At 46.8% G+C, this 20,532-nt stretch overlaps 1 protein-coding gene across 2 annotated transcripts in view; it reads left to right on the top strand.

Annotated features, from left to right (window-relative positions):
• EPHB1 (EPH receptor B1) overlaps nt 1–20,532 on the top strand; it is a 422,752-nt gene that overhangs the window by 300,973 nt on the left and 101,247 nt on the right. For both annotated transcript variants that reach the window (XR_013960832.1, XM_080672572.1), the window contains exon 5: nt 3,587–3,922. Coding sequence is in view for 1 of the 2 variants with exons in the window: in XM_080672572.1 (XP_080528698.1) it covers nt 3,587–3,922 (336 nt within the window). In the remaining variant the exon portion in view is untranslated. The remainder of the gene's footprint in view (nt 1–3,586; nt 3,923–20,532) is intronic.

Genomic DNA, 20,532 nt, shown 5'->3' with positions numbered 1-20,532 from the left:
TGGGGTCCCAGTCGTTGTTTGTGGTCCATACTCTGTCACCTCCACTGATATGCACTGCGAGCCCAGGCTTGTGCTGGGTGGGGAGGAGGTGAGTGGTGAGGGACACACAGCAGGGCATGCTCAGGTTTTCCTAGCTCTCCCAGTCCACTCGCCAAGGGAAGGCCATCCCTGTCTATTCCTGCTTGTTGGAAGGAAAGGGTGCAGATGTATGCAGTCCTGGACTCACCAACCACAGCTCCCCTAGACCCTCATTCATGCTCCATAGACACATTTGCTCTTGAATGTAGCCATGGATGAGAAGTGGTTGTTTCAAATGAAGGCTGTTTCTTAATAAACATTAAAATCCATCCTAGAATTTCACTGCTCTTCTTCCTGAGTCAGGAGCAAATGAGCAGTGCCTGGTGTCCCCAGCACCACGGACACCATCAGATCAGGGGCAGCTCCTCACTTGCCACTTTATCTCTACCAAAGCCTCTACCACTCAGAGTCACAAGCAGTGGGGCCTCACTGCTGCCCCTGCTTCACCCCCTTCCCCCATTGGCACCCCAGCAGGATAGCTTGTCTTGTGCTGGAGAGCAGTGCACACATGTGACCTAAAGCCTTGCACACCAGGTGGATGGGAGCTCCCCAGGTAAAATGTTAGGCATGGAAATGATGAGCCAGCCCCCAGCCCACCAGGGGGCCGCGTCGTGGTGAGGACGACACGGAGGAAAAGACCATCACAATGCAATGATCTGGGTTAGGCAGCTAGAAGTGGGCTTTCGAGGCCCAGAGGGCGGAGTGTATGACTGCAGGCATGCACTGAGGGGGAAACCTCCTGATGGAACGGGTGCTGGACATTAAAGGGTGAACAGGAGATGCCCAAGTGGAGAGGAGGGAAAGAATTCCAGACAGAGGAGAAATCCCTGTGCAGAGGCTCAGGAATATGGGGAGAGTTTAGTGCGCACAGGCAATCATGGGGATCTTCCTGTTGGCCACACCAGGAAGAGCAAGGGTCAGGTGGCCAGAGATGAGATCAAGAGCAGCAAGATACACAGGGACTCGAAAGACATGGGTGGAAGGGTAAACTCTTGGGTAATTGGAGTTTGAGCAGAGGAACTCTACGACTCTATGTACGTTTTGGAACTCACACTCTGGCAGATGAGAATGGATGAGAGAGCTGCAAAGTGATGTTGGAGAATTCATTAGGAGACCTTTGTAATAGAGCAGGAGAATTGACAAAGCCCTTTGTTATGAGGGGGAGGAGGATATAAAGGAAGGGAAAGATCTGAGGAAAAGGAGATGGAGCTGACAGACCATGTGTCGTGGGATACAGAAGATGTGACTCCCAGGGCCTGGCTAGTGACAACACAGGGTGTCGAGGGAGTTAAGGACTGAATTGTGTTTCCTAGACTTGTCAAGCAGGAGGCCAAAAGGAAAATCAGGCAGGATGGCTGAGCGGGGAAGTAACCAGGCGGTAGCTGGCGGAGCAGGGAGAGAGGTGAGCCACCAAGTATAACTCCGCTTTGGAAAAGCTTGGCTGGAAAGTGGAGAGGAGAGGACCTGCCATGCAGAGATGCCAGGGGACAGTATTTTAGTTTTAAAATGGTAATGGCCTATGCAGGTTTAAGTGGAGAAGCTGGAGTTGGGAAGAGGGTGAAGTTGAAGGTCAATGGAGCAAGGAGATAATTGAAATGTGGGGGGTTCAAGGGTGGGAGAGATGGGCAGTCACTCTCTTGGACATTCTTGTCTCTGCCCCTCTGCCCAAGGCTGCTTTCTGCGGGACAGCTCAGGATGGCCTGAGGATGCAATAAGATAACATTGTGAAAGGATTTGCCCCACACCTAGCAAAGAGCAAGCATTCAGTGAATGTATTTATTACAAGTAGGAGAACCAGTGTTCTGTGGCCGAGGCTGGGCTGTCTGCTGTGAAAGGGAGATAGGCAGCAAAGACATTGACCACCCTGGGTGCTTGTGGTCTGAGTCTCATCAGTCTGAGCAAACAGATGTGTCTCAGACAGGTACTGGCCAATACAGATGTTAATGAGGAGTGCAGTGTGAGGAGAGAGGCTGGCCAGGCCTGGTGCTGACTGCCTTCCCAGTGCTAGCTGTGTGCTGATCCCTAAAGAGATGGATGTCTATCTCTGCGCAGATGGGTGGGGAATTCTTAAATGCTATTTGCAAGACTTCAGTAGAAATGCTTCGTGAATCCTGCCCTGTCACAAGCGTGCATGCAAGTTGTGCTTTAGCTCAGGCCTAATGGGCTTTATATAGTACAGTACTGATTTTCTTTCATGTTTTAATAGAATTCGATTTAATATTTGCTTTCTGCTCTAGCTGCTGGCTGTTGACTGATTCAACACAGAATCCTTCCCTGGTGCCCCCCGACCTTGTTGTTATTCTCTCATTTTGTGTGTTGGCATTTGATTCCTGTCTCTAGCATGAACCACTTTACACATGTCTCCGTTCAGCTGGCGACAGTCACGTGCATGAATTCTGAATGCATTACTACCCGAGCGGCTGCTCCAGCAGACCTGGCATTCGAAAGGGAGGCTTCATTTCCATCAGTTAGACGTTGGGGAGATGCAGAGCTCAGCTTGAGGACCTGAGACTGTGATCTGTTCTGTTCTTTGGCAGAAGATTCTCCAACTTAATCTCAAAATGCCCAACACTGTGGCCATTAATCCAGCAACATTTTGCCCTTATGTGAAGTACCAGGCTTCCTAGCGTTTTCACCAAGGCATTTCCACCTTGGCCAGAGTGAGAACAACAGCCATAGACAGAGCTGGCCAGAGGGAAGAGGCTGCCCTTCTTGAGTCCCAGGGAGCCTGGCTGGTTTACAGGAGAGTCTGTTCAAATTTCACGTTATCCGACCACTGACATTTGGAGTTCCCTCTCTGTATAAGTTTGGGCTTGGAGATAGCTTTTCCCTCAGTAGAAGAAGGTAGCCAGTTTCGCTAGCAGGCAGCACAGGGCATTGGTTAATAATGTAAGCTTTGGAATCAGGCAGGTATGTGTGTTCATACTGGCTCCCGTTCTTATAGACCTCAAGATCTATAGCCAGCCCCCATTCTCAGCTTTAGTTTCCCTTTCTATAAAGTTGACTTAATGGTTGCATCTTCCCAGTATGTTTTATAGGGGATTGAATGGATGCAAAGCAGCTAGCAGAGTGTCTAGGACAATCTCTATGCTCTTCTTGTGTCGTGGGGTTAAGCACGGTGGCTGCATGAATCTCCTACCAACCTTGCTTCTTGTCTTTATGCACCAAAGCCTGTGCAATGTGAATATTCATCTATCTAGGTGTTCTGGCTGGCGGATGCAGCTTGGTCCTAAGAACAAAAAGACTTGAACCCAGGTTTTTCTCCTCTCCCGGCACACATGATTGAAAGGAGAGCCCCAGTGGACATGACTGAAAAGGGATTTGGGGACAGGTTCTCATTTAGGTTCAGCACTTTTTCTCAGAATAGATTGAAGCATGGAGATTAGAGTAGGAGGGGAGGAGATGCATGTGTGAGGTAAGGGTGGAGACACACTGATGGTAGATGGAGAGATGCTGGACAAGGAAGCTTCTGCCCAACCTCACTGAGCCTTTCTTTGTCTCCTTACAGGCGTCCCATCAGGTCCCCGAAATGTCATCTCAATCGTCAATGAGACGTCCATCATTCTGGAGTGGCACCCTCCAAGGGAGACAGGTGGGCGGGATGATGTGACCTACAACATCATCTGTAAAAAGTGCCGGGCAGACCGCCGGAGCTGCTCCCGTTGTGATGACAATGTGGAGTTTGTGCCAAAGCAGCTGGGCCTGACCGAGTGCCGAGTCTCCATTAGCAGTCTGTGGGCCCACACCCCCTACACCTTCGACATCCAGGCCGTCAATGGAGTCTCCAGCAAGAGCCCCTTCCCCCCACAACACGTCTCCGTCAACATTACCACAAACCAAGCTGGTAAGTCTGGAGACCTCGCTGCTCTTCTTTGTCTTTGTGGTTGGCTCTTTGTCCACCTCGGTGTAGGAACAAAGCTGCAGTCACACCCATCCTGTTATCTGCCCTCAGTCCTCCTCCCCCTCCCCCTGAGGAGTACAGGTGTCTAGTGATGGGCATTTGTGGCTATGGAGGACATGGGTGTAATTCTTCACCTCTGAAAGGGAGCTGAATTCTGAGGGGTCTTCTTGTGCCTGGCACAAAAGCAAAGATGTATATCCAAGCCACGGTAGGGCCCAGTCATCTGCATCCAGCTGGGGCTCAACAAATGCCCTTGGGAAGACAGATGGATGGACAGTAGGATGGGTGGTGAATAAACAAATAGATGGACAAATGATGGATGTGGGAATGGACGGATTGAAACCTTGCATGGTCTTGAGTAGACCAGTGCTATTCTGTTAGAAAACCCAATGAAAGAAACTTCCCAATAATCATGTGATAAAGTCACTATTGCTTCATAGATTACCTTTCAATCAAACCCATGTAATTCAAGAGTGCATTCTCCTTTATAGCTTGCTCAGATGAATGCTACACTGTTATAAAGACCTCAGATAGTTGGCAGTAGATCACTCCTGATAGCCAGACCTCCCTATGGCATGCACAGCTCAAAACATATTTTCCTCTTTTTTTTTTATATCTTCTGCTCTTCTGACCTTTTCTCTTTATTACTTTTCACAATCAATTTCTTTTTATATCCATTTAACCAGTTCATTCATGTACTTACTCATTTATGTATTCACTCATTACTATGAGACAGTGATGAGTATCTACTATATGTGGATTAGACACTCTGAGGGATACAGTGATACTGGGACACAATCATTTCTTCCATGAAACTCATTAACTGAGGAAATTGCAGGACATATACACAAAGTACAAGCTGCAAGGCTGGTATCTTCTAAGCACCGCATCCTATACACACACAGGAAATGTCAAGGGAGTTAGAGAGAAATTAGCACTCTCTCCCCAGGGGTCATGGTACAAGAAGAAAGAGGGGGAAATGAACATCATGTCTTTAGGCAATGATGGGGGTCATGGACAGTGGACCATGATCTTTTTTGGAATTAGGGATTTTTCTCAATCAACAATTCTGAAAGGACCATTTGTTAGTGGACTAGCAGGATCCAAGCCTGTTTCTTTGCTCTGTCTCCCTCCATGTAGCTCTCCCTTCCTGACATCCTCTTTCCTACTCCATCCTCTTCTACTCCTCACCTCCTCATCCTCAGCTCATTCTGCCTCTTTTAATACCAGGCATCTTTGACGGCAGATGATTCTTGGGTTTAAGCTGTCAGAACTGAGAAGGAAGAAGGTGTCGCAGGCAAGCATGGCTGTCCAGATGGCTGCATTGTTGCTGGGAGCATGTGTGTGTTCATGTGTGCATGTTTGTATGTATGTGTATGGTCACGTGTTTACATGCGGATGTGTGTAGTGAGAAAATAAGAGGGGAAGTGTGGGACCCTCCAGCTGGTGACCACAGCCCCAGTGCCATGGAGACAAAGGTTGTGACAGTCTGTCTTACCCAAAGAAAAGGGAATGGTAATTTTAGCATCATGTTGAGCATGTAACATGGGCAGCCTTTGTTAGCTGCATTTCCTTTGCAGAGTTTAAGGCAGAAAACTGGCTGAAATATTTTAGTGTCCCAGCTTCTGGGCATAAACATCTTGCCAGGCTGTCATATTACACTGGGCTTGGCTGTCTTTTCTCTCTCTTTAAGCATGTGTGAACAAACCTGCCACTTATATCGGGTTGCTTTGATTTCTGCCCCTCCCTTTCCTTCTCCTGCTATTCCCAAACCTGCCCATCTGCTTGTCTTGCCATCTGCACCTTCCCAGGCTGCAGTGGAGCTGAGGGACCAGGGCTCCTGCAAGGGGTTCTGCATTACCAACATTCAAAATGTTTATTCTGGTTTCACCAATTCTGTGCCCTTTTTACCTCCCCCTTGTATTCTTAACCTTCCCTGATGTTGTCTCAGTCCGAGTGTCACCTTCCAATCTATAATTTCTCTTTGGGAATTCCTGAATTTGGGTATTTGAAAGTTTACAATCAGTGACAGAAGTGTGCAGCTGCTTCATGGTGGCACATGGTTATCCTTCTTATTATATATAACTAGAGGCCCAGTGCATGAAATTCATGTATGGGGGTGTGTGTCCCTCAGCCCAGCCTGCACTTTCTCCAATCTGGGACCCTTCGAGGGATGTCCGACTGCCCGTTTAGGCCCAATCCAAGTAGGATCAGGCTTAAATGGGCAGTTGGACATCCCTCTCACAATCCAGGACTGTTGGCTCTCAACTGCTCACCTGCCTGCCTTCCTGATTGCCCCTAGCCGCTTCTGCCTGCCAGCCTGATCACCCCCTAACCACTCCCCTGCCAGCCTGATTGATGCCTAACTGCTCCCCTGCCAGCCCGATTGCCCCCAACTGCCCTCCCCTGCCGGCCTGGTCACCCCTAACTGCCCTCCCTTGCCAGTCACCCCTAACTGCCCTCCCCTGCTGGCCTGGTCCCCCCCCCGACTGCCCTCCCCTGCAGGCCTGAACCCCCCCAACTGCCCTCCCCTGCTGACCCAGTCACCCCTAACTGCCCTCCCCTGCCAGCCTCATCTCCGCTAACTACGCTTCCCTGCTGGTCTGTCCCCCACCCCTGCAACTGCCCTCCCCTGCAGGCTTGATCGCCCCCAACTGCCCTCCCTTGCAGGCCTGCCTGGGTCCCCTGCAACTTCCCTCCCCTGCAGGCCTAGTCACCCCCAACTTGCCTCTCCTGCAGGCCTGGTCCCCCCCAACTGCCCTTTCCTACAGGCCTGGTCACCCCCAACTTCCCTCCTCTGCCAGCCTGGTCACCCCTAACTGCCCTCCCCTGCAGGCTTGATCACCCCCAATTGCCCTCCCTTGCAGGCCTGGTCCCTCCCAACTGCCCTCCCCTGCTGGCCATCTTGTGGCAGCCATCTTGTGTCCACATGGGGGCAACCATCTTTGACCACATGGGGGAAGCCATCTTGTGTGTTGGAGTGACAGTCAATTTGCATATTACTCTTTTATTAGATAGGATAGAGGCCTGGTGCTCGGGTGGGGGCCAGCTGGTTTGCCCTGAAGGGTGTCCTGGATCAAGGTAGGGGTTCCCTTGGGGCGTGGGGTGGCCTGGGCAAGGGGGCTGTGGTGGTTTGCAGGCTGGCCATGCCCCCCAGTGACCCAAGCATAGGCCAGGGCCGGCTGGAAGCAGGTATCTGGGATTTATTTATCTTCTATAATTGAAAATTTGTAGCCTTGAGTGGAGGCCAGGGCCAGCCAGGGTGAGCGGGAAGCTTGGCTTCCTCCATTGCCTGGGGCAACCTAAGCCTCCTGCTCACTCTAGCTCCATGGCGGCCGCCATCTTAGTTGGTTTAATTTGCATACTTGCTCTGATTGGCTGGTGGGCGTAGTGGAGTGATGGTCAATTTGCATGTTTCTCTTTTATTAGTGTAGATAAAGGGCTAATATGCAAATTGTCCCCTCCAGAGTTTGACTGGGAGACCGGAGTTCGATCACACACTATGACGTGTGATGACCACCAGGGGTGGCACGGAACATGGCGGTCAACCAGCATCGTTGGATGGGTGCTGAGGGAGCAAGGGAAGGAGGAGGCTGGGAGGTGGGGAACCTGATCGGCCCTGATCACTGGCCAGGCCTAGGGGCCTCTAGTTATAAAATAAATAGGCCTCTGGTTATAAAATAAATGTCAAGTTGATCAGTGGTTCCTAATCTGTGGGTGGTGGGGCTCTGAAGAACGTGGTGCTATCACACTGCTTTGGTGAATTGACATGTGAATAGAAATTATTTTCAAGCACAGATCATTTTTTTCTAAAAAAAAATGAGAAGCTTTAAAATGAGCACTTGAGCCTGTACCTCTGCAGGAGCAGTTTAGAAACATGAATTGAAGCTACATTTTATAAGAAATGAAAGAGAGATGAAATAACAGACTTCACAAAAAACCGTAATGACTCAGTTCTATGAAGGGTTGGGGTGGATGGACCTAGGCAGCACAGTAAGTCATTCTCACCCCTTCCCAGGGCACCCTGAGCTCTTCCATGCTAGGTGAGATCCAGGTCGGCCTCTCTACCCTGACTTCATTGCCTGTGGTCACCACTGTGCTACTGTTCAGGTCATGAGTAGGAGTTGTCAGGTAAAGAATTTGACCAAGAGCAGTCCTGGAATCAATCATGAAGCTACCTGATGTGTTTATTAGTACCTATTGTGTATCTGGAAACTGAAAATAGCTGGGGACCATTTAGTGAGCCCTGATTGAGGAGCAGGTAAAACTTATTATAGTTAGCACATCACGGTGGTGTTTCTTTTGTGTTCACAGAGAATTATGGAATATGTGGACTCACTGGATCTCACAATTACCCTATGACTTGGGCATCATTGTTCCCAGTTTCCTATAAGAAAACAGAGGCTCAAATGCATTTGAGGAATCTGGTATTAGAGGAGGGCCAGCAGGACACCAGCTCAGTTTCTGCGTTCCCATTTCCTGCCCTCAAGGTGGACAGTCCCTCTGGGCTCCCATTTCATAGCCTCTGGGCAGGGAGGGGCTTTTCAGAGCCAGCCAATGCCATCCTGCTGAGAGAAGGGGACCTCACTGTGTAGTCCCTGTTACACATCCACAATTTTCTCTGTGACACTGAATCATAAAAGGTTGTCCCCAGTCTTTAGATTGAGATGGGACATGGGTGTTTGTTGAGGGACATAAGTTGTTCCCACAGTGAACTGGATCTGGACAATGGATGGAAAGGTCACAGGAAAGAAGAGTTTGGACAAGTTGGCTACTAAGTGGTATTGCATTTGATCTGTAGCCTTATGCTCATGAGCATCCACTCTCTTCTAGGCGCTGCTTGCTGCTCTGGGAGGATCCTCCTTTGTTTAGGAGCATGGACCACATCTGTGGCTGGGTGGGCAGTTTTAACACAGGATTTTCATCTCTTCTTTCTCAGGGCTTCCCATACATGCCACACTGATGCTGCACCATGTTGCTCTCACGATCCCTACCAATAAAGTCAGGAAACTCAGCTGAGTTGGGTATCCAATGAAAAGAGTTTGGTTTGATCTCAGTCCATCAGAGAAAGTCATCAATAGGCTTTTTCTGACCTCAAGGGTTGGGATCTATGAGACCACAGGAGATTTGTATTCATCTTTTGGTCCATTGGGCACGCAGTAGGTACAGTTCTTCCTGAGAGGCAAGAATGATTGGGAAACACCAAAGGGTCTTTTGAATCCTGAGACCCAGAGTTACTCCCTCCCTGATGACCCCAGTCATGTACATAGTCAGACTACTCGGGATCTTGCATCACTTGGAGACTTTCAGGATAGCATCCTTTCCCAGCCCATAGGTAGTAGCTGAGAACTACCACTTTTTAGCACCTCCAATATGCCAAACCCCTACCATGTTCTTTCCCTACAAAGATGAGGTGGGCCAGATGAAGAAACGAGTCAGAGTGCTTTTGGAATTTTCTCAGCATCTCACAGCTCACAAATGATGTTTCTGGGTTTCAAACTCAGGTTTGTGGCTATTTTATCCTCTAACTGATCGAAAATCGCTTTATGGTGAGCTGTGTAAGTTGTAAAGTCTCTCTAAGCTATTGCCACATAGCTGGGCCACTTTAGCTGTCAAAAAAATGTCCATCATCTTTGGTCAGGGTTGGTCATGAATTATGCAAGCTCAGATTTATGTGAGGTCTTCAGGGATGCAGCCTTACTCTCAATACAGCTGCCTTGAGTTTAAAATAGACCCGATCAGGTGGAACTCTCTCTGTTTCAGTGGCCAAGGGATCTGCAGAGAGATTGTTATCTCCACTAACTCTCACAGTCACTCTCTGGCACCTGGCCCCAGATTCAGACTGATGGCCGGATCATCTGGCTGTCAGAGAGAATTAAAGTGAATGACAAACTTTGCTTCTCTTTTCTGCCAGTTAGACTCAGAGTGTCAGAGTTGAGGAAAGGGACCTCAGAGGAAATCTTAGAAAAAAATAAATAAGACAAATCAGACCAGCACATCTATGAAGTCAACTTGTGGCAAGATATAAAGTCAGTGAATTTAGGACCATCAAAGCCAGAGAAAACAAACTCAAAGTCCCATGAGGCCAGGCAGGCAAAGAAAAGGAGCAGAGTAGGGTCAAGTGTCAGGCAATAGGGAGTGGTGGGGACTGCAGGGAACTGAAGAGAACAGGGGCAGCCTCTACTCAGCTCCAGCATGTGGGGCCAGGTCTTAAAAGCTGAAAATCCAAATTTAAATTGTTGACAGCTAATTAGAAAAATTTAAAGCATAGGAGAGCCAAACAAATCTAATTCTGGGTTTGGCCTATTGGCTGATTCAGAGGGCTAATCCAATTTACCCAAGTCCGAAAGGTGGACATGCTTTGTTCTATTTTCATTCCACTGTGGGGCAGTCGCCTTCCTCACTTCTTGGGCTCATGGTGGCAGAGGCATAGCCAGAGTGTCCTGGGGTTGGTTTCTCTCTCTGCTCCTCATGTGACTCATCCAAGTTCATTGACCTACCTTGGTCCCTCCTTTCTCAACTGTAAAATAGGAGTAATGACACCTGCTTTCTAGTGCTGCTGTGACAATCAAGTGAGACAGGGGATAGAAAATCATGTTGTAAACCATGCTGTAGACTAGGCGAGAGCATCATTTCTGAGAACATGTCCTGAGCCAGACCGCAATTTGGGTTTTTTCTTCCTAGGCTGTTTCTTTCCAAGGCCTCTCAGTGTCTTTGTTTGGGACTAATGCCATCAGTATGAGATAAATGAAAGGTATTGGTTTGTCCATTCTTTGAGGAAGAAGTGGGCACCAGAGAGGAGGACAGTGAAGTCTGCATCCCAGTGAGTTAATGATGAGGACATGAGGACTGGAGTGGAGCCGGAACCTGTGCACCTGGCACAGGCTACTCCTGCTGCTCTAAGGAGCCCGTCTGTCTTTCCTCATCATATGTTTAGAGAAGCAACACTTTCCCCCTTACATTCCTGATGCCATCAGCAGTTTTATATCTGACATTTATATTCCACACACCTCATGTATGGTCTGCTGTGCAGATTGCATGAGGAATACTAACATAGCCACCATGCCCACAATGCAGACACAATCCATTACTTAACTGAGTTTAAAAAATAAATACGTTACTTCTGTTAATAGTCACAAGCCTCTCTAGTTTGTCCATTTATAAGGCATTTATTTTGCTTTTTAGACAACTTTATTGAGGTATAATTTATACACCATAAAATCTATCTCTTTTAAGTATGCAGTTCTAAGATTTTAGTGCAATTTTTTTACTTAAAATGTTTTAATTACAGTTGACATACAATATTATATTTGTTTCAGATGTACAACCCAGTGATTAGTCATTATATAACTTACTAAGTGATCATCCTGATAAATCTCGTACCCATCTGATACCATACATAGTTACTACGATATTATTGACTATATTCCTCCATAACTACCAATTTGCACTTCTTAATCCCTTCAGCTTTTTCACACATTCCTCCAGGCCCCTCCCATCTGACAACCCTCAAAATGTGCTCTGTGTCTATGAGTCTGTTTCTGTTCTGCTAGTTTGTTTCTTTCAGTTTTTTAAATTCAATTGTTGATAGATATGTATTTATTGTCATTTTATTATTCATATTTTGATCTTTTCTTCTTAAAGAAGACTCTTGAATACTGGTTTGGTGGTGATGAACTCCTTGAACTTTTTCCTGTCTGGGAACTCTATATATTCTTAACTTATAAATGATAGCTTTGCTAAAAGGTAGACTAATTAATCTTGATTGTAGGTCCTTGCTTTTCATCACTTTGAATATTTCTTTCCACTCCCATTTGACCTGGAAAGTTTCTATTGAGAAATCTATTGGAGCTCTCTTGTAGGTAACTAACTGCTTTTCTCTTGCTGCTCTTTCTCCCTTTGTCTTTATCCTTTGGCATTTTAATTAATTGTGGTGTTCTTGGTGTGGACCTCCTTGAGTTCATCTTATTTTGGACTCTGTGCTTCCTGGACTTATATGTCTATTTCCTTTATCAGTTTAGGGAAGTTTTTCACTTTTTTTTTTTTTTACAGAAGTTTTCAATTCCTTGCTCTCTGTCTTCTCTTTCTGGCATGCCCAAGATGTGAATGTTGATATGTTTGAAGTTGTCCCAGAGGCTCCTTATACTATCCTCATTTTTTAAAAATTATTTTTTCTCTTTCCTGTTCTGATTGGCTGTTTTCTGCTTCCTTAGCTTCCAAATCCCTGATTTGATCCTCTGCTTCATCTACTCCATGTTGATTTTCTGTAATGTATTCTTCATTACAGTTAATGTGTTCTTCATTTCGGACTGATTCTTTTTTATGTTTTCTATTTCCTATCTCTTTGTTGAAGTTCTCACTAAGTTCTTCTACTCTTCCTCTAAGTTCATTGAGCTGCTTATAACCAGTGTTTTGAACTCTGCATCTAGTAGGTTGATTATCTCCATTTTGTTTAGTGCTTCTTCTGGAGTTTTGTTCTATTCTTTCATTTGGGACACATTTCTTTGTTGTCTCATTTTAGAAGCTTCCCTGTGTTGGTTTGTATGTATTAGATACAGCTGCTATGTCTCTCAGGCTTGGAAGAGTGGCCTTATGTAGTAGGTGTCCTGTAGGGTCTAATGACAACCTCCCTGTTCACTTGAGCTGGGCACTCCACGTGCACCCCCCAACATGGGCTTGGTATACCCTCCTGTTGTAGTTGAGCCATGATTGCTGTTGGCACATCAATGGGAGGGATTTACCCAGGCCTATCAGCTGCAAACACTGGCTGAGACTTCCATAGAAGATCAGCCATGAAGGGGCCAACCCCACCGAGTGGGTCTTACTTCAGCAGGGCTCTTCTGTCTGCTGAGTCAGCCCCTTAATTGTGTCCTTGTGGAGGTGGTTGGATGATGCTTTGATGTGGTCTGAAGCTGTCCACTGGGTACACTGGCTCTGGGGTCTTCAGGAGGCTCAGGCCAAGGTCAGCCACCAGCTGTGTTCTGCCATGGGCCACACAGCATGAGGTACAAAGCTATATGCAAATGGCTGCTACTTGTGTTGGGCTTGGAGGTGCTCAGGAGTGGCCATGCTGCGAACCAAGGCTGGCTATTGCTAGTGCCCGGCCTGGGGCCACTTAGTGAGAGAGGTGTGGGCACACCAAGGCCAGATGCTGCTTGTTTGAGAAATTTTAGGGTAGTCTAAAGTATGAGCCAAGACAGGCTATTCCTATGGAAAAGCCACGGGAAACAGCTTGGGTGGACTCCTGAGTTGGGTGGGGTGGGGTCACAGGGAATCAACAGGACAGGGTGAACAGTGATAGCCAGGTTGATGGAAACTAAGATATAGCATCCACCTTCCAGCTCTGTATGTGGGGGGAGACCCAGAAAAGGAACAATGGCCTGTGCCAGCACTCTATCTGGGAGAAACCTGCCCTTCCAACTGTCAGCCCTAAACCAGACAATTCAGTTCCTCCCATTATGTCTCTGGTGCCTTTCAAGCTGTTGCCCTAGTGCTGGAGCTCAGAGGGAGTAAGTTCCAGTAAGTCTGTGCAGGCCCTTAAGAGGAACTTCTGGGACTCCAGCAGCCCTCCATCTCACTCAGCCACAATTCCTGCTGGTTTTTACAAGCAGAAGTTATGAGGACTTCTCTTCCTGGCACTGGAACCTTGGGCTGGGGGGCCTGAGGCTGGAATTTCTTGACTCTCGGGGGGATCTCCACAGCCAAAATGTTGCTCCTGGTTTTTTATCCACCACACGTAGGTGTGGGATCAGCCCATTCAGTGTCTTTGCCCCTCGTACCAGTCTCAGTGTGGCTTCTTCTTTATATCCTTAGTTGTAGAACTTCTGTTCAGCTAGATTTCAGGTGGTTCTGAATGGTAGTGGTTCTGTAGTTTAGTTGTAATTTTTATGTGGTTGTGGAAGGATGCAGGTACATTTACCTACACTGCCATCTTGACCAGAAGCCAAGGCATTTTTGAAGTTCCTAGACAATTAAAATTAGTCAGAGATACTACTTTTCCTACAAAAGAATTATCTAGCCCACCAATTTCTCTGAATACATCACCTAATTTGCATTATTCCTTAGTTAAATATAGTATTTGCATGCATAAAGAATAATCTTTGAATATGAAAGGAATTTTATGATATTGCAATATATTGAGCTCTTTGGAGGAAAGATATTATGTAAATCTCAAAATTAAATATTAAAACAATATTACACTGCTGCCTGTAAAAATTTAGAGTGTTAAGATCCATATGCTAAAACTAGTTCATTTTTAAGGGCTGATCTCATTGGAAATTAGCAGGCAAACGTTGCTCTGGAGCAGAGAAAAGATTGAGTTAGAACTTTAAAAAGACTGGAATGACTTTAAAGAAAACTTTTATTGAAGTTAATGAAGAAAAGTTTACAAACCCTAAGTAAATGAAATTTTCACTCTGGTTAATCCAATTTCATTGCTTTCTTCTCATTGTTAATTCTAAAAAGATTGTTTCTATTGTTTCTTAAGCCCTGGCATTGACAAGGAACTTCCGAGTGGCCTCAGAAAGGCCCTGGCCATTTGCAGATGATGGTGTGTTTCCTGCTGAGTTGAGCAGGTCAGCACATAGCATTGCCCATGACCAAAGTTGTGGCTCCCCCTGGGAGCCCTGGGGCTCTCCACTACATGGGGAGCTCTGCAGAGAAGCAGATTTTACCATATGCTTCAGGCTCATGAGAGAGCGACCACATAGCACTAGGCACCGAGACCCTTGATAAATATTTGCCAGTTTCCTTTAGCTCCCACATATGAGTAAATATATATGTTTGGCTGATGTGTGAGAATCAGAATGTGTCCTCGTGGCCCACAGTCGCCAGATGATCCCTCCAGGTCAGCCAGGTGACTAGGTATCTTCCTCCTCTGTGGTTCCTAGAAGAAAAACTTGAGGGAATGATTTTATTAATTTTTTAAAATATGTTTTATTGATTTTAGAGAGAGGAAGGGAGAGAGATATAGAAATAGCAGTGAAAGAGCAACATTAATTGGCTGCCTCCTGCATGCCCCCTATTGAAGATTGAACCTGCAATCCGGGCATGTGCCCTGACCAGAAATCAAACCAGCAACCTCTTGGTGCATGGAATGATGCTCAATCCACTGAGCCACACCAGCCGAATGAGGGGATGATTTTAGAATGATGCCAGGAGCCATGATCCCCTCAGAAGAACACAGTGACATTCAACTACACTCAAAGGGATTTGTTTGTTTGTTTAAGCACTTTAACTTTGGAACTGTACCCATTCATTCAGCACAATCTTTGTGACTACTTTCCACCTGCTGACTCACTGGTTTCTGTTCCTGTTCATTCACTTACTCAACAAATGTTTTTGTAGGCCTTCTGTGCGTCATGCACTGCTCCAGGCACTGGGAACACGGTAGCAAACAACACACAAAAGCCTATGCCTTGTGAAGCTCACATGCTAGTCCACAGCCCTCGTGGAGACTACAATGAGACCCAGAAAAGTCACATGAGAGGTGACTAGCTGGGGACTCCAGGGGGCCCTCTGCTAGGCTCTTGGTTTCTTAAGCTGCAGTGGTGCCAGCTCTCACTTTCAAAAACTTAAGATGTAACCACATGCTGTTGCTAGAGAGCATTTCAATCTGTGGTGGTTGTTGGTATACGGTGACAGTGTTGGGTGGGATATTTTATTGTTCACTGACTGACCAATTTGAACTCAGGGGGACGAACACGCAGTTGTTGAGTGTGAGAATTCTCCCTGTTCCAGGTCCTGAGCAGTGGTGGTTAGTTATGCTGCTAACAGCTGGAGGACAGCTGAGAATGCCCACCCTGCATCCTTGCGAGGATGGTTAGAGGGCACCTGTTTTCTTATTTCACCTCATCTTGCACCAAATACTGCAGCTACATGACTTGTTGAGTGAAAATGGGACTGCTGGCCATGAGACTGTGATAAGCTCCTTACACTCTTCAAAGGGCAAGTGAGATTCTTAGAACCATCATGGCAGAGGTCACCTACAGTTGGATTAGGAGATGGTTGCTGTTTGCCTCTATCATGGCACAGGTCATCTATAATTGGATTAGGACAGTGGTCGGCAAACTCATTAGTCAACAGAGCCAAATATCAACAGTACAACAATAGAAATTTCTTTTGAGAGCCAAATTTTTTAAACTTAAACTTCTTAGAGAAACCAAGATGGCGGCATAGGTAAACACCTAAACTGCTGCCTCGCACAACAATTTCAAAACTACAACTAAAAGACAGAACGGACACCATCCAGATCCACAGGAAAGCTGGCTGAGTGAAAATTCTACAACTAGAAGGAAAGAGAAAAGCTCACGGAGAATTGGAGGTACGGCAAAGGGTCTTTGTGTGCGCAGAGAGGAAGGGCGGCTGAGAGCCTGGCTGACTTTCTCTGGCGGAAGGGGGAAGGAAGCCCCCGACCGCACTGAATCCCAGTTCTGACTGCACTGAACCCCAGTTCCGGGCGAGCCCCTGGGGACCCATGCTCTTACAGGGGGAGTCTGGACTCTCGGGCGGAGACTCGGGAGCCGGGGAAGGCGGAGGACTGAAAGCGCACTCGCGCCAGTGCGCACAAAGGCTGCGGAGGTTGCCACAGGCTTTCCCTAGTGGAAGGGAGTCAGAGGCTCCTGTCTGCACTGAGCCCCAGTTCTGACTGCAGTGAACCCCAGTTCCAGGCGAGCCCCTGGGGACCCACGCTCTTGTGGGGGGAGTCTGGACTCTCGGGCGGAGACTCGGGAGCCGGGAAGGCAGAGGTCTGAAGGCACGCACGTGCGCGTAAGGGCAAGGCTGACGGGAAGCCAAGACTGAGACTCCACCCCATCCAAGCTGAGCACAGAGGCTATTGCAATTTGGCAAGTCTAATCCTATAAGGCTGTCTCCAGCACCGAACTTCTCCCAGCATAGACACAGCTGATCCTTACAGCCAACTGGCCTGGAGGTCAATTCTTCCCAGTGATACCAACAATAAAGACTTAATTACAACAAGGCTGTACACACAGTCCACAAAGGGGTGCACCAAGAGTGTCCACCTCAGGTTAACTGGGGAGGCAGACCCACTGGGCCATATTGGAAACCTAGCACACAAATCTACCTTACCAACTCAGGGAAGCAGTGAAAATGCGGCGTCAAAGAATCAGATCACAAACGAAAGAAATGGAGGAAAACAAACGACTGGATATAGAATTCAAAACCACGGTTATAAGGCTTTTTAAGAATATCCTAGAAAAGGCCGATAAATATAACGAGACCCTGGAAGATATGAAAAAGGACCAACTAGAAATTAAACATACACTGACTGAAATAAAAAATATTATACAGAGACCCAAAAACAGACAAGAGGAACACAAAAATCAAGTCAAAGAATTGAAACACAAAGAAGCAAAAAACACTCAACCGAAAAAGCAAAAAGCAAAAAAAAAAAATCCAAAAAGTTGAAGATAATGTAAGAAGACTCTGGGACAACTTCAAGCGTACCAACATCAGAATTATGGGGGTGCCAGAAGAAGAGAGAGAGCAAGATACTGAAAACCTATTTGAAGAAATAATGACCGAAAACTTCCCCCACCTGGTGAAAGAAATAGACTTACAAGTCCAGGAAGCCCACAGAACCCCAAACAAAAGGAATCCAAAGAGGACCACACCAAGACACATCATAATTAAAATGCCAAGAGCAAAAGACAAAGAGAGAATATTAAAAGCAGCAAGAGAAAAACAGTTAGTTACCTACAAGGGAGCACCCATACGACTGTCAGCTGACTTCTCAACAGAAACTATGCAGGCCAGACGGGAGTGGCAAGAAATTTTCAATGTGATGAATAGCAAGAACCTACAACCAAGATTACTCTACCCAGCAAAGCTATCATTCAGAATTGAAGGGCAGATAAAGAGTTTCACAGACAAGAAAAAGCTAAAGGAGTTCATCACCACCAAACCAATATTATATGAAATGCTGAAAGGTATTCTTAAAGAAGAGGAAGAAGAAAAAAGTAAAGATAAAAATTATGAACAACAAATACATATCTATCAACAAGTGAACCTAAAAATCAAGTGAATTAAAAACCTGAGGGACAGAATAATCTGGTGAATATAATAGAATCAGGGGCATAGAAAGGGAGTGGACTGATAATTCTCAGGGGGAAAGGGGTATGGGGGGTTCATGAAGAGACTGGACAAAAATCATACACCTATGGATGAGGACAGTCGGGGGGAGGTAAGGGCAGAAGGTGGGGTGGGAAATGGGTGGAGGGGAGCTATGGGGGGAAAAAGGAGAAATAATTGTAATAATCTGAATAAAGATTTATTAAAAAAAAAAACAAAAAAACTTAAACTTCTTCTAATGCCACTTCTTCAAAATAGACTCACCCAGGCCGTGGTATTTTGTGGAAGAGCCACACTCAAGGGGGCAAAGAGTCGCATGTGGCTCGCGAGCCGCGGTTTGCCGACCACTGGAATAGGAGATAGCTGCTGTTGGCCCTGGCGATGTGGGGAGGAAAGAGGAGGTGTCTACTCCATGAGCCTACTGTAATCTCCAGGAGAGCAGGTCCTGTATTCATTGTATTAGCTTGTTCCCCAGAGTCTAGCTAGGTGCCTGGAATAATAGCACTTAATAAGTATTCATTGAATAAATTTATCAATTATCAAGTAATGTATGTCTTTCTTAAATCTGAGGCATCAAGAAATGGTGCAGCTTGAGTTCTCTCTGTGATCTTTCCTTCCTCAAGCACTTTTGGGCGGGTGCTCTGAATGGAGCTAAGCTCCTGCATTCTCCCAGATGTTGGTAAGATTTGGGATGTCCTCGGTGCACTATCCCCTAAAAACATGGCCCTGTGAGAAGCACCTGCTATGCCCTGTCCTGCCTGCCCCACTCCCCCACAGGCAAGGATCCAGCTGCTGGAGCAAGCCCTGTTGCGGGTAGCTGGGATGGCATTCCAAAGCTGTTGTCTGTCCACCTGCATGCCAGCTCCGTGCCTATCATTTTCACAGCACCATCCATGTTAAACAGGCAGGAGCACCAGGGGTTTTTGAATACAGCAATTAACAAAACAGTAATCAAGCTAAGTGTTTAATTTCAGAAAATTAACATCTTCTCTGAGCGGATGTGAGAGATGGGGGAAAAAGGCACATTAAATGCTCTGGGTAAATAAAGGCAGTGCTGGACCACAAATATTTTCCAGTGCAAGGAAGACCGCCAACCCCCCAGGCCTTGGGTTCAGTTTCCTTATGAGAGCTGAGCTATAGAATTTAGCCCTTTAAATGTGTGTCTTCCTTCCTTCCTTCCTTCCTTCCTTCCTTCCTTCCTTCCTTCCTTCCTTCCTTCCTTCCTCTCTCTCTCTCTCTCTCTCTCTCTCTCTCTCTCTCTCTCCCTCTCTCCCCCCCCCTTCCCTTCCCTTCCCTTCCCTTCCCTTCCCTTCCCTTCCCTTTTCTCTCCCTCTCCCCTCCCTCTCTCCCCTTCTCCGGGCAGAGCAAAGGCTTCATCTCTCCAGAACTCAGGGTGTTCATTTGACCCTGTCTGCACCATAGAAAATTCTGACATGTGTTGTCCTGTGAACTGTACTGTTACAAGGATGACACAATGAGTTGTTGACTGTGCATTAGTTTCTTATGTGTGTGGGCCATATTTCTTCTGATGGAGCAGGTCTTACTCCTCCAGTAACCCCTGCACCTCAGCATGGTATCCTCTATTCCAGGATATCCCAGTTTGGGCCTTATATAATGGTCACAGTCTGATGGTGCCTCCTAAACCAGCTGGCTGGCATTTGTTTGCAGGACCAGGTTTGCATGTGGGAAGGGAAGCTTGTGAGGAGGTGGCTGTGTGAGAGGCTGGGTGGAGACAGGACCTCTGGTATCTATTGGCTCATGTGATGCCCTGGAATGGAGTGAGGGCACAGGGCAAGGACTGGGAGGGCAAGGAAGTCAGTTTTGCAGGGGGAACATACTGAGGTTTGAGCAGGACAGGAAGCCTTGAGGCTCAGTGACGAGGTGCCCCAGCTAAGCAGGGAGGCAGGGAAGGCTGTTGGGTTGGGTGGGGTGGGGCACTGCCTGAGGGAGTATAGGGAAACTGTGTTCTCACAGGGCCATTGATCCTCAGGTAGGGGACTGGTAATCTGGCTCAGTGAGCAGCTTTCCTATGGAGGGCTCTCAGGCACTGACATGGAGAACAAAGAAACCAAAGCTACAGAATGAAAGGATGCTTTGCAAATACTTGGGAGACATGTCAGGAGCTCCCAGACATGTTAAGGGAAGGAGGCTACAGTTCTGTGCATGTGTGATTTGAGGAGATTTTGGTTACCCAAGTTGCAGTATTATTTATGCAGTTGGATATTCAGGTTTCTATTTTCTCTTTAAGGTAGTAGATAAGCTTGGCTGCTGAATGAAGGGAACGATTGGGATTGAATGATTGAGGAGAATGGACAAAGGTTAGCAGTGTCATTATAGAGAATGGAAGATGGGCTTGACCAGAGAGATTCAATGTTTCCAGAAATGTTGAGGGTCATTTGAAGTTGATCATGTATTTACAAAGCTGCCTGTATGCCCTGTTATCTGACTTTATCAGCAGTGCA

Source organism: Plecotus auritus (assembly GCF_963455305.1).
Source record: "Plecotus auritus genome assembly, chromosome: 6".
Classification (NCBI taxonomy): domain Eukaryota; kingdom Metazoa; phylum Chordata; class Mammalia; order Chiroptera; family Vespertilionidae; genus Plecotus; species Plecotus auritus.
The sequence above is the reverse complement of the archived record's forward strand: the minus strand, read 5'-3'. Positions and strand labels throughout refer to the sequence as shown.